The 14,875-nt window shown below is 38.8% G+C and overlaps 1 protein-coding gene across 1 annotated transcript in view; it reads right to left on the bottom strand.

The window, feature by feature from the left end:
- The window catches only part of LOC118778730 (phosphatidylinositol 5-phosphate 4-kinase type-2 beta), a 49,580-nt gene that overhangs the window by 7,912 nt on the left and 26,793 nt on the right, over positions 1-14,875 (bottom strand). The window contains exons 3-9 of the mRNA XM_036530384.1: positions 12,609-12,705; positions 8,315-8,467; positions 7,835-7,981; positions 3,714-3,752; positions 2,570-2,683; positions 1,991-2,252; positions 1,411-1,514 (exon numbers count right to left, since the gene is read on the bottom strand). Of these exons, the coding sequence (XP_036386277.1) occupies positions 1,411-1,514; positions 1,991-2,252; positions 2,570-2,683; positions 3,714-3,752; positions 7,835-7,981; positions 8,315-8,467; positions 12,609-12,705 (916 nt within the window). The remainder of the gene's footprint in view (positions 1-1,410; positions 1,515-1,990; positions 2,253-2,569; positions 2,684-3,713; positions 3,753-7,834; positions 7,982-8,314; positions 8,468-12,608; positions 12,706-14,875) is intronic.

Raw genomic sequence — 14,875 nt, 5'->3', positions numbered from 1 at the left:
TCATGGGAAATTCAATGCTCTGAAAATCTTTTTGTGTCCCTCCCCTGAGTTTTTAGTTTTGTCCACAACTCTTTGCCTGGGTTGTTTGGAATGCTCTTTTGACTTTGTATTTCCCTTCATGGAGTGCCCAATGGTGGGAGCTCACACAGGTACTGTAGGTGTATTTAACCTTACAAAGACCGGTGCATTCAATCTCAACTGTTAACCATTTCACTTACACATAGGTGGATATCGCCCAACAAACTGTGCAAATTCTGAAGGCAACTAGCCCAGCCAGAGCTTATTTAGTGGATGGTATTGCTAAGTGGGTGAATACTTTTCCTATTAAGATTTTTAGTTTTGTTTTAATTTTTTTAGCCTCATTTTTTTTTAACCACACTGATAGCGGGGGGTGAATACTTTCTCTGGCCACTGTAAATCACCTTCGTGAAATAGTCGCCAAGTATTAGCACTTGTGCTGGCAATAAATGATAAGCATTTACAGGAAAATGTGGTTACACAAGGTGTCGTACTGGGGTTCGCTTGAACACAAGTTATTGGCCTTAATCAGAAACATGACAGATATGGACCATTAGTGCACAAACTGAAAAACCCTTAGATGGACTATAGTGTAGTACCTTATTTTGTAATGTCATGTTTAACATTATTGTAAACATATGCATATCTGTTCACATGTATCCTGCCAATCAATATTATGGCATACAGTGGCCTCAGAAAGTATTCATACCCCTTCACTATTTGCACACTTTGTTGTGTTACAGACTTAATGGATTAAATGTATTAATTTTGGCTGTCAATTTACACACAATAGTCCATGACAAAGAAAAAACTTTTTTTTTTTAGAAATTTTTGCAAATTTATTAAAAAAATTTTAAAATATTTATTAAATTGAAGATTGTGGATTGAAGGCCAACAGAACGCATTTAATACATTTTATATTAAGTCTACAACACAACAAAGCGTGCAAAAAGTAAAGGGGTTTGAATATCTGCTTTCTGAAGCAACTGTAGTTTTACAAGTTACACGCTATGCTGCATGAGGACACTGGCTTACTGCAATATCTCAAAGTCAAAAAAGTCTCTCGATTGACCACAATCTCAATCTCACTGTTGTGAAGCACTCACAGAGATTTATCTTGTGAAAAGATTTAAAAGTTGCTACAGTTTTTGTAAATGCATTGTAGAGAGGGGCATACCCAAAACAGGAAAAGAAGTGAAAAGACAGTTATGGGGGAAAAAAGACAGCATGTCAATGTGACAACCTTTTTTATTGTTAGTACTAATCTAATTTTATTGTGAATGAATACAGACTAAAAATCAGTTCTTGCTTTATGACACACAAATCAAAACTCTGAGATTGAGAAATTCAAAGCTATGAGCAGAGGCAGAAAAGGAGAGTGGGGCAGCCTACCCCATGTTTGACAGTTTTGGCAGCATGTGCAGCTTTCTTCTTAGCGTCATAGTGTGTGAGGATGTCAATGATGGCCATGAAGTACACCTCTTTTCTTGGGGCATCTGTCACAACAAGAGAGAGAGCATGGGTGAGAGAGATATAAACACTGTCATACACAAATTACAAAGACAAAAGATGGGAAGGACAAGAGGGGAGAAAAAGGCTGACAGACAGATGTGGAGAGAACACTAGAGCAGGCACAAAAAACAAATCTAAAAATGATAATGTATTGAATCTGTTGTCTTGTTTCTCAGGCGAAACTGCAAACTGGAATCCCTGTAGTCACCAGAATTTGCATTATGATGCAATAATTGTGTGTTGTGCTGGAAAAGAAGTATCATTAATGAGGTTAAGCAACTAATTCTTGCATTGCAAAAAGTGGTATTACAACAGAAAATAACAGATAACAGTGGGAAACAGCAGACCAGGGACTAGGTGTTTTAGAGTTCTACTGTTATACTGCAGTAGCCTGCCTGTGTTTGTTCTAGGGAGTGGCAGAAAGGCAGAGGCAGGAGGACAAAGACAGAGAGCATCTTACTGTCATGGCTTTTGATGGCATACACATCCACAGAAGGGTCAAATTCACCAGGTCCGAAGAAGCCTGTGAAGTTGAGGGGATTGCCAGGGCTGTCCGGTGGGGTGCCAAAGGAGCCAGTAAGTGTGCCCCCTCCCACCCCGTCTGTCTCAAATTCCTCCTCCTCACCACCACCCTCCACCTCCATTTCTTCCTGCTCTGCCCGCTCCACATCATGAATCCCCACCAGCAGGCTGTAGTCCATGATCTTCAGCATGGCCAGGAACTGAGAGAGGGCAGAGAATATTGATCAACTTCACATTTATTTTATTTGATTTCAATATTTTATCTTATTGTTGAAAAACAGAAATACAGAATACAGAAAAACAGAATACATGAAACCTTGCATTTAATACAGACAAATCAGATATTAAGCCAGGTAAAAGATAACCTGAACAATTTAATTCTTGGATATGTTGCTGTCAACATGATTCAAAGTGAGGGATGAATATAAAAGCCAAGTTAGTGACAAACAAAAACACAACAGTTATTACTTTTAATACTTTCTTTGCTGTGACCCATTCCCAACAGTCTTGCTTTTACCTCTACATCGCGCTTCAGCTTCTCCAGAAAGAACTTCTTGTTGTCATCTCCAATCTGCAGCTTGTGCCCCTCATTCAGGAAGTCATTGTCCTTGAAAGTGGGGAGGTCTTTAGCCTTCAAGGAAGCAAACATAGAAGTATTGTTTATTTTATTTTATTTTATTTTCTTTATGCTTTCCACCCCTTTTTTAAAATTTGCAATGCCCAATGATTATCCTAATTTTCTCCAAAGTTTAGAATGCCCAACTGTGTTATAGAAGCCTCACCCTAAAAGCAGTCCAGACCAACAATCTGAAAAAATCACCAATTATCCTTTATCTTTGGAATCAGCACCTGCACCGCAGGCTTTTTGCACCACTACATCCTGTACATTCATTACAAGTCCCACAGTGCACCAGGAAAGCAAACACTTAAGGGAAGTCAGGCACTCCCTGACATCACCTGAGTGATGCGTATGCGTCTGACTCCAGATGATGAAACCCACCCTACAGTGGAGGACTGAAAACAATTATGTTTTCACCATACAGATTCCTGGTCATTGTTGACAAATGGCACAGCTTAAATTCAAACCTGAGTCTGTGCAACAGGACACACAATATGCTCAGAATGAATGCCCTAGTGAGCTGAGCCACAAAACATGGAATTCTTTAGCATGACCTTGCAGACCCCCTATGCTTAAATCTTACTCCAGCTGTAGATCTTTTAGATCTTTTCTTGTAGATCCAATATTACAGATGAACAGGGCTACAACATGAAGGGTAGGACAAAGAGGGAGTGCAAAAAGCAAGTCTGCAAAAAAGAGGAAGTAGCAAGAAATATGACTGCTCATTTCATTGACTGCTCAGACACATTTCAGTCCATGGTTCTTTACATCACAAGAACGCTATAAATATCTCATTCTGTCTATAAAGAAGGGGTGAAGGGGTGAAGTGGTGGAAGCATGCTAGGCAATGCAATTTAAACAGTTATGCCCAATCTAGTTCAACTTTTGACAACACAAAGTTTGTTATACATTTTGTATCAATGAGGAACACACTCGTTGTCACTCATATACACTCCAAAGTGGCAGCGATAACACAGAGTTTTGTCTGATCATATGCACAGGATGAGCAGCAGATTTAAGTCAGATCTGTCAGAAGACTTGCCTTCTCTTTGTCACTGGCTTCCCTGGATACTGTTGAACCCTGTTGAAACAGACAAATAATTGGTTTTGTAATATATCAAAGAGAACCATAGTTTTGGTCCACTCCTTACCACCTGCTATTAGTACAAATACTTTTAATCCACAACAAATATTCATAAAGATTTAGAGTACTCTTAATGATCCTCCTCAAGGCAAAACACTTACACCTCTACAACTATTCACAAAAAATCACGGATTTTAGAATAAAGTTTGGCTATGTTATTGCCACTAAAGACTCATGAATCGGCATAGTGAAGCTGTTTTCTTTATACGAGCAAGTATGGGTTAGACAGGATTTTCTCTTATTTGCAATCCTAACAAGTTTTTTTGTCCATTCTTCTCCCATTTGTCAGAAAAAATGTCAGTGGTATTGTGGTAAAGACAATGCCAAGATACAATTTCCCCTCATAATGCATGAAGTTATTACATGAACATGACAACTTCCTGTGCTTCAATTGCTCTATACCAGACAACATATTGACATAATCTATACGAAGAACAGGCATAGTGACTGCTAAATTAATAACGACAGTTACATTTAGATATACAACCTGTAAATATAATTTCAATTAGTATAACCCACATAAAGAACAAATGCAGTCCAAACCATCCAACAAACCTTAATCTGAGTGAATATTTCAATAACATATTAAAATATTTTGCCAGTATAGCCTTTTTTCTACTCAACTATCATTTAACATTGCCTCATCGCCTACCACTGCTTCAAAAGACAGTTCATAAGTTCTCTATAAGCTCTTTATTGCAAAGCTGAGATGAAAAACTGCAAAAACTTCAACTCTTAAGTGCAGTAATTCTCTCTGTCTCTCCCTCTCTCTCTCACACACACACACACACACACACTTCTATACAGAGTACTGTCCATGTTTATTCATACATCTAAATGACTAGGTATAAATCAATAAATACAACATATAAATAAATAAATAAATAAATAATTTTAAATAATTCTGAAGATATCCAAATACTTTATTTCATTTTATTTCTGTAGAGAGTCACTTCAAAAGAAGCAGAAAAAATCCCATTCTAATATGCTGTACTTAAATTTGATGTTGCAACACAGCAAAAACAGGAATAATCACAGGGGTGGAATACTTTCTGAAGGCTCTGTATTCAAGCGATAGGTTCCTGAAGGTTTGACCTTCGCTTATGAGCATTTTGAACAAAACTGTAGATGCTGATTGAAAAGGGCCAAAGTCAGCTAACTAGCTATGAATCTAGCTGTCAAATACTACATGTCCTGACTGAGCTTTGTCTGCTATATTAACTAAACAGCTTGTTTGAGTTTGTATTGCCTTGAAAACAAGTGTACCAATATCTGTGAGGCTGTTTGCTGCATGTGAACCAAAGTCATGTTAATATACTTTAGCCACTAAAACTACCATACAGCTGGCTAATTAAAATTAGCTTCTTTGCTAGCTAGGTAAATTCTAGGAAAGGGGCACTGAGGTCAGCAACTTCTCAGACAGGCACCAGGCTTATTTGGGATCCTCTGGTGGTCATATTTCATAGTGTTTCATAAACAGCTTGTTCAAAAAAATTACTGTAACCAGGGTAAATCTAACCTGCATTCCACTAAACTGAGCCTTCTCAGAGGAAAATATGAGAGAGAGAATTGGTCATTACAAAATTCAGCCCTCACTACACCCACAGGTAATAATTTTATTTGGCTCAAACCATTCAGTCATGATGGTGGCTTCACAATGGGATAATTCACAATGTTAGCGTGGTCAAATTACAAAATTTTACATAGTAGAGTTGTCATTCTGTGGTAACATTCTGTGATGTCATTTTGGATGTTTGAGTACCACGTATCATTTAACTTAATACGAACACAAACTATTCAGAAAAAGTTCAATTCCAAATGCTCCTCTGTATCTTCTGCTGCTCCTTCTCCATTTTAATATTGTTCATTGCAATCCTCCACTACCCCACATAACTCTTCTCACAATTTCTCCGTTCAAATAAAGTTTTGTTGAAATGCAAATAATCCTGCTTTACATTGGTCTGTAATCTGTGGATTTCCTCATATTTAGCCTATAAGTACATCTGGTCTTCACAGACATCAGCAAGTAAGCAGTTACAGTTACTTACAAAGCACTACGGGTACACAAGTAGCCACTGTGGACGTGAGGGTAAGGCCACAATATTCCACTGAACGGTCTGGGTTTTATCTTCAGCATAGCCAATGAAGTTTCAGGTCATTAGAATAATTTGAAACTGAACAAAATACATACTGAAGCACAATGAGATAATTTCTACATAGTTACATGCTTCTTACCTTCTTAAAACCATGTTGATGCTACATCTATATAGAGATACCTTTACATACTTTACACTTACAATTATCTTAAACTACATCATTTCAGTTCCATTTTCTGCAGCTGGGAAATTTTTTAAAGCATCACTTCCACAGCACGATTGCATCATTCTAGGTCCCACCGTGCACACTTACTTATCATTTCATTTAATGTGGGCATACATCTCAGCATACATTGCGGCCGTGTTTACACCCGTTATTATAATTCATCTGATTTTGGGCAAGATCTATGTTGGTAAGCACATGTAAATGCTCTTAATGACATTTAAATCCAATCATGATTTGCCGAACATTTCTCATGGTAATTGAGGAATGTAAATGTAACTCTCAAAAGTACAATTTCTGCATCACCCCCCCCCAAGTCTGCCCCTTTGAGAATCTCCTGCTTGTACTAGCACCACATTTAATAAAATACAGTAACCATATTTTGTTACTGCATTAACATACTACGTCTTTGACAGTGCTGGGTGAAGTGACTCAGTGACTCATATACAGGAATTCTTGCTGACTAATGTGAAAATTGGCAAGCCAGTCATTGTCAGTATTGAGAATGATGCGCTCCCACCAGTCCTGACTTCTAGTGTGCACCCACAAACACTGACGCATTGTTGTGGCATTATCTGAGGTCACCAACATAAATGCGCTGTTTGGTGTCTCCATTGTATGAATGCAGTTCATTTCTGTAGGCAGTTTTTTTCTGCACCCAATGTCACTTTACGAGTGTCAGAACACCACCTTTACAAGCAGAAACAAAGAAACACTGCATCTTAACTAGTACTGAAATGTTTCAAAGAATCGGTAGATAAATAAATGGACCTGATGTAATTGATAGTAAAACAAAGAAAAAAAATCATATATATTTTTTTTTTATCATATTTTATCAGCCTTTATTTTAAATGAGTTAACTGCCATTTTCAGGTGACCTACACCCACCTTTCTTATCCATCAGGCTATGATTTTATATATTGTGGGAAAAGAAAAATCCAATCACATTATGGACAGCATTTTAATACCATGTTTAAACAGGCGAGAACTGTTCAGATGACTATCTGATCACAGCTGATCGGATGTGGAAAATTCCAGGTGTAAACATGCTCTTATTTACCTCGTGTTTCACATCTGCATATGATTCATATATTGCAGTACAAAAACACGCATCTACAACAACCCCTTGATTAGAAACCCAAGCACTTTAAAAGATGCATCAATTATTGTTGCATCTTTTTTCCATTTAGGTTAATATGCAGCTTGCATATAAACAATAGTTATAGCTATAAACATAATTATTTTGCAGCTAGTTGCTAAACTATGTTTTTACCATGATACTTGTACCAATAATATATAATATGGCCTGTTTGAGACTCTGCATGTGTTAGCTTACATGTATTCTTTTAAAAGAAAAACAGTAAAGACTAATTTGCACAGGACTTCACATCCTTGGCTGAGCGTTGGATGCAGTTAAACAATCCACAGAAATTGTTTGCTTCATTAGAATAAGGTTCTAGTGCTGGAAGCATGCTTTTCCCCTGCCTTTGTCTCATGGCATTGGACAAGTACTCTAATTTCCCAAATCTCTGTATATAGCCTTTCTTTCCCCACAATGAATAAATATATTTAAATTTTGTGAATCCAAGTTTTCATGACATGAAATTAAATGCTTTAAAACATAAAACATAGCACAGAGTACATTAATTCTTTCTTTGTAACCACATCCATGAACAGGCACTGTGCTGTGGAGGCCTTACCTTCAGGTCATACTTGCGGTGGACACTGAGCCGATGGCTGAATACATTCCGGGTCACCACCATATATGTCTCCACCCCATCCACAGTCAACCGGTACATTCCCAAAAATTGGGGGAGCAGAGTGCTTCCATGACACTCCACAATAAACTGTGTTAATTAGTTAAGAGAGGAGAACAGCAGAATACAGAAAAAAATAGAGCAGAGAAGGGAGTAGAGGCAAAAACGACAGAAATATAGGAGAGTATGGAAGCAGAAATTTGGGTGAAGAGAGGAGGGGAGAAGACAGGCAGAAAAAGGGGTAGGATAGAATGATTTTCAAAGCTAATAAAATTTGTGCCTCATTTCTAGATCTAGATACAGTTGGTTCAAATTTTGTTATTGTATACAGTACAGTGTGATCTCTGTTTCGGTGTTGGTGTTGCATACAAAGAATAGAAGTGTATTGGAGTCGCAGTATAAAATGTGTATATGATCACCTACCTGGTGGTACTTCTTGAGGATGCTGTGCATTTCAGCAATGTCCTCACTGGATATAGTCTTGATGATGAAGCGGCGGTCATAGGTTGTGAGAAAGCGGGAGCCAAAACGGCCCTGGGAATCGCTGTTCAGAGGCGCACTCCTTGTCAAAGAGTTCTGATGGAGGACATGGAGAAGATGGGGAACCAAAGAGGGATGAGGAAGTAGGTAGGCCAACAAAATAGGGTGGATTTCAACAGCAGCAAACATTGTAATGAGGGGGTTGCGCAACAAGCAACCCAATAAAAGATTCGGGAAAAAGGGAGGGTGAACCAACAAGCAGACCAGAGGGAGAAGGCAGAGAGCGAAAACGCCAGAGCGATGAGAGCAGAGGGTCAGAGAAGGCACAAAGATTGTGGACACATGGATATAGCAAAAGTAAGAGAGAAAGCAGCCAGTGGTGTATGAGGACAAAATTAAAGAGGGGATATGGAGATCACAGATGAGGTAGAGAGTGGTAGGTTAGGAGGAAACTAATAAACATTCAACACAGCCATAACCAATGCAAACCAAAGCAAAAGTTCTTTTCAGTGCAGTCCATTTTTATTTAAAGAATATTTTTCAAGTTTCAAAATGAACATTTCCATAGAGTGTGTTACACTGTGTTGTAATTTAAAACTAAAACTAATGTTTTTGCCTAGGTTAGTATCACAAGTGCATTTTAGCTGCAGATTTGCAACTACAGTTGTGTTAAAATCAACACTGATCTATTTTTCCTATCCATTGAATCTTTTATTTGTTTTATTATTTACTTATTGTTTCATTTTTACTCATTTGTCTACTTGCTCAAATCAAGTCAAATACAACTAGATATGTGTGCATTTCCTGAAGAAAATGCAATGTGTGGTTGCATGTTTGCATTATTGACTGTATGTGCGAAAGGGTTAATAACAGTATTGGAGTTCCCATGTGCCTTCCTATCCCCCCTCCCTCTGTGTCTGATGTGGCTCTGCAGCCTGAGACAAAGCAGTGTGGTCACGTGGCTTAGAGTGGCGCCTGAAATCAGCGACTATTTTGGCTCAAAAAGTGTTCATCACAGCGCTGAACCGAAGACACTGTGCACAATTCTGCACTATTTTTCCTGGATGCCTGTAGAGCCATAATTCAAGGAGATATGGCAGTGTAAAAGAAAAAACCGTTCAAAGCCAGGAGTGAAATCCTCCCGCTGTTCACTCCTATACTTTTGAATGGGGGTAAATCTGCAGCGATTAAAACTAAATTTACAGCGATAAAAACGTTAAAACTATAAAAATATAAAATTATAACTGTACAAGCACACCAATGGTGAACGAGCCAGTCCATTTGGCGTTGATTTGGTGTCTGTAGCGCAAACGTTGTAGGCGGAGTTGGAGCTAGAAGAAGAGTAAATAATAATAAGCATTCGTAACTTTTGAGTCCTCCAAAATAAACCTTGTCTCTGCAAGCCTGACCTCAATTGATTCATCCGTTTGCATCCTGTGAAGTAGAACCTAACAGTTAGTAATTTAGGCTTCTTCCTCTAACCTGTCTGCTCATCCCCTACAGGGCATATATTGGGTGCATCTATGTAAAATCAGCAATCTTGTTTTAGTCTCATCACACAAAGACAAGGTAGTCTATCTGCAGGAGTCCATCAAGCATTTGTGTGCGTATGGTGGTGTCCTTGTTTGTGTATTAATTTATTCATTTGTGTCATTGTTTGATGCACTTTCTGCTCAATGTTAAATGTGCCTACATCTTGTACACTGCTCTGCATAAGAGTGTCTGCTAAGTGACAAAAATGTCAAACAAAAATGTGATAACTTTACTGCTGACAGAACTAAGGCTGAATATTTCTTTATGATAGAGGAACAGCTTGCAGCCTCCATCATCATCATCAACCTAAACTTGAGGCATTTCCTTCATTAGTTGCACTCCTTTTATGAAAACTACATCTTTTTATGTTTTCCCCCTTTATGCAGCCCTAATTGAGAACTGCCAAATGTACAATAGGCGTGTCTCATCACAGCAACCTCTGCACTCACTTGGAGGTGCAGAAGTAAGTTGAATGCAATTCTCCATTACACTTACTGAGAGGTATATCTGATGTATAGCTGACGGCATCTGTGCAACACACAGATGCCAGATTAATTGTAGGGTACCTGACAGCGGTGAGATGAGGGGACCCCTGGCCGACCTACCTGCCCCTATCTGTGGCAGAATGAAACTAATTCATTCCGCTGCTGTGGGCTCCTGGTCATCACTGGCGGGGGCACAGATATGGGAGGAACTGCAGGATGATGTAATATGTCCATCTTAATTGATACTAAAGTCTGCATTTGTACAGACTATCACGATTTTGTTAGGTCTGCTGTACATCATATATTCATAGATTCATAACTAAGAAACTGAGTCTGTACACCTGTTACTTCATTATTTAGTACAGTTGATCAGCTGTAGTATCTACAAAGGTATTAAACAGATGACAAGGTTTTTGTCTTGTATTGTACATTTTTGCATTGTATAATTATTGTGTAATTGTGTAATTGTTGTCTGTTTTTGAGTTCAATTTGTGTCCAATTACAGCACTAAAAAATGTTGTCACACTGGAGTGGAACTACCCATGACTGACCAACTACTTACCCCACTGCTGGGGATGAAACCTGAACTCATGGAGGACTGGGAGAGCATGAAACTAGAGTGGAGGGCTATAATAAGCTCTAAACTTCCCAGCCCCCATTCCCCTTCCATGAAGGATTAGATAGTGTTAGTGCTTGTAGCGAAGGGCTAGAGCAGTCACCCCACCCGGCCTCTAACCCGGGTCTACGGGGTACCAAACATGCGACTTTGACCGCAACGCCAAAGAGCCAGGCTTAATGGTATGGCAGTCAGAGCGCATACTCAACTTTAGTGACAGCACTCTGTCACATCAAAATTGTTTCCTGGATATTTTTGCTCTTTATAAACCAATACAATTAAATCATAAAAGATTAACCAGCAATCACTGGAAACTCCCCACAGTCACCTCCCCTGTTGGTCAGCCCCATTTGTCTGCTCTCTCCCAAACCTACAAGTCCCATCAGCCCCCAGTCCTTGGGTCCTTTGGCTGATGGAGTTCGTCCTGCTGGTGCCCTTGGATGCACAGATAGGCCCTGTTTCCCCCCAAACCACAAACATTTCTTTGATTGAAAAAAAGAGGTGCAATTGACAAAAATATTGTCCAAGATTAGAAATGCTTAAACATTCAGTTGGCCACCCTGCATGTTAAGACATTCCACCTGTCCTTCTTGATTTATACAGTCAGTGGTTTGGGTGTGTTTTGGGAGGAGGCACACAAAAGAGCCGGTGAAATACAATGGGGATGGTAGATAGTACCATGATATGTTTGCCCTTCTGCTTAGTTAACGTTCGTGTAAGTTCATGTAACGGACATGCACTCCGTTACAGTGCTCCTGCTGTTCCCCCACCTTGAAATGCAACATTCCCCTCTTTTCCCACTTACACGTGAAATTACATGCATGTAAAATCACACAAGCAGGTACACACAATCATGCACACACTAGCACTCAGCCACATGCATGACCGAAATCACAAACATACAGACTGAAGATTTTTCGAAAAAGCACTGATCCTAAAAGAGTTATCTGAGCTGATCCTGGATCGGATATTGTGGGCAAAAAATAGTCACATGATTCACACTGAAGTGTTGTTTTACTCAAAAAGTTAGAACTAAGACTACAAAGTCACTTCCTTCCCCCGACCCTGACCACTCCTCCCATATTTCTTCATCCCACCAGAAATAGTCTCAAATTGTATAGCTGAATTTCTTTTTATTACAGAGTAAAATGAGTTCATTATTTTATTGACCTTTCTTAAACTAGAATTGCTGGTACCTCCACAGTATCTAAGCAAAACAGTATCTCTGGGTCAAGACTGTCTAGATACATTTGACATAAATCAGACATAACAGAAAACAGGTTAGAAATTATGGTTATTAGAGTGGTACGATACAGATAATAGTGTAATTACTTTTCTTTTCACTGAATTAATGCTAGGCTGAAGACGTGTTCATTTAGGGGTACAAAAATGCTGTATATATTTTCTTGGTTTTCTCTCCAACTCCTTTGACTGTAGCATCCTTAATTTCAGTCTGGTCACTAATTTCAGTTTGGTAACTAATCAATTTAAATAAATTCCTTTGAAAATTTATTGTAGTTAACCTGGGACCCACGATTTATTTTCTGTGGCTAAAAGCGGATGAGAACAGTGGGCTTCTGATGTGTGCTTTCTCCTGTTGTACCTGGTAATCCTGGTCGTCGATCCCGAACCTCTCTCTCAGGTTGCGGAACACCAAGGGGCAGTACTCCTTGAATTTGAAACGGCTTGGCAAGTTTTCTCTAAGAGAAGAGGTAGGGAAGAGGACAGACAAGGTCATGAGGGAAGCCAAAAAATAGTAGATTGTCATTTTTGGCAACTGAATGAATAGATCTTAATCACTTCAAAACTGTCAGAACTGAAGATATACATTAAATTGGCAATACTGCAGTGCTGAAAACAGGTTACCACAAAACCTCAAGTCATTTATAACCACTGCTGAGAAACCTTTCACTCGCCTAAGATATGTCTCTCCTATAATGGCAATTTAGTAACAAATCAGGACAGTGCAAAAGGAGTGTGAAGATGGCATGCAGTCAAACAGGGGAGCTGACAGCAGAAATAGAGTGAACAGCACTAATTATTTTATTAAAGTGCCAAAAAAAACCAAAACAAAAATAAACTAATGAAACACAGTGGTGAACGACAAAAGAAAACACAAAACATGAGGAAATCAGTCCCCGAATGTTTCTGCCTGTGGGTTTCAGCCAGGTCTTAACTCAACCCTAGCCCTTTTTTTCCTCTGATCCAGATGGAGGCCTTAAATAAGCTTCCCCCGCCCCCCCTTAGACCCTACCATTGTCAAGATTAAAATCAATTAACTAAGAAGAAACAATACAAAGCTTAATTCTCTTCCTAAAATACATAACATGAAAATACAGAAACAATAAATTCAACATACACATTTACCCCACTACCAATATAGTAAGATTACCCAAACATTGAAAACAATTCCCCCCTCGTACTACACCAACATGAACTACACTTCCCACAGTGCATAAAACCACCATGTTCAGTGCGGTGTGCTCCTTTGCATGCCACCAGACAAACAAGTGAGTACGACCGGGATTTCTTTACTACTGAAAGTTTGATAAATGACATATACTGTATAAAGTCCAGACATAGCATACTGTCAATACAAAGTAACGAATGCACCCGTTAAAATGTATATATAGTTTGCTAATGTGTATTGTGGCATGGGGTACACATGACTTAATTGGTTATATGCTTTATTGAGGGTGGCGCAACAAGGTTACACTCTCTCAGCATAACAGGAAAAAGATCCCTCTCTAATGGTGCATTAGTGACTCAACCCTCAACCCTATGGTTCCGGTTGACGGTTACTATAATTCTGAACATGTAATGTGTTGTAATTCACACCAATAACAACAGGCAATTGTCTAACAGATTGTCTTCTACAGTTACTCAGTTACAGTTACAGTTAATCTAGAAACTTGTATGAAAAACACAACAAAACAGTACTTTATTAACCCCAGCACAAAGCATGCTGGGTAGGATCCAGAATAACATTAATAACAATAACATGTTGGCTTCAGGTGATTCGCCACAGTATTATTTTATCTTTTTTTTATGCAAACCCCCGGAGTTCATTCTACCGCTTATTTTGGTGTACAACAAAATAACCAACCAATCAAACATGGTTTGGTGTCTTCACAAATTCCATTTTAGCCAATGCGTATTTTCCCTTGCTTCCTTGTAGCGAGACGGACGCCGAACTTTGGGACGGAGAATTATAACCACAATTAGTTCTCCGTCACAAGAAGGTATTAAAAGAGCACTCATTAAAACGGTGAAAATATATCATGCTGCCCATTTAATAACACACCCATAACCCACCTAAAGGCTGCACATAGTACCTACACTAAAATAAAGAAACAACCAAACAGACCTGATAATGTTGAAGTTTGATCACAATTTGTCTATTGACAGAACTGAGCTTGGCTGTTTTTACTTGTCCTTCTTGTCAACATGTAACATGCTTGAATGGAGTAGAGCTGTAAGCAGTGTACTGTGGGCTTGTCGATTATCATGTTTATCATGTCCACAAGAGGGACAGTCCAAGTCAGGAAATTCCTCTGTAGAAATCAATCATATAAACACTGTTAAAAACAGCAAGATGAGAAAAGTAAGTATTCCGGATCACAATGGTGAAAAGACATTATCACTTTTGAACAATACAGAGTTGTATTTTTCTATAACTGGCGATGGTGAACAAGAAACAGATTGAATGAATGTTTACAGAAAGGCCTAAATTTATATGAGGAAATACTAAATCAAAATCTATTGTATATCTGTATTATACATACTGCTGTGTGTGTGTCTGAATGGGACACTGGGCCACCACATGCTGCGACAACAGATTCAATGTGCCTTGCCACAGATTCTGCAAGT

Source organism: Megalops cyprinoides, chromosome 1 (genome assembly GCF_013368585.1).
Source record: "Megalops cyprinoides isolate fMegCyp1 chromosome 1, fMegCyp1.pri, whole genome shotgun sequence".
Classification (NCBI taxonomy): Eukaryota; Metazoa; Chordata; class Actinopteri; order Elopiformes; family Megalopidae; genus Megalops; species Megalops cyprinoides.
This window is presented reverse-complemented; position numbering and strand designations above follow the sequence as displayed.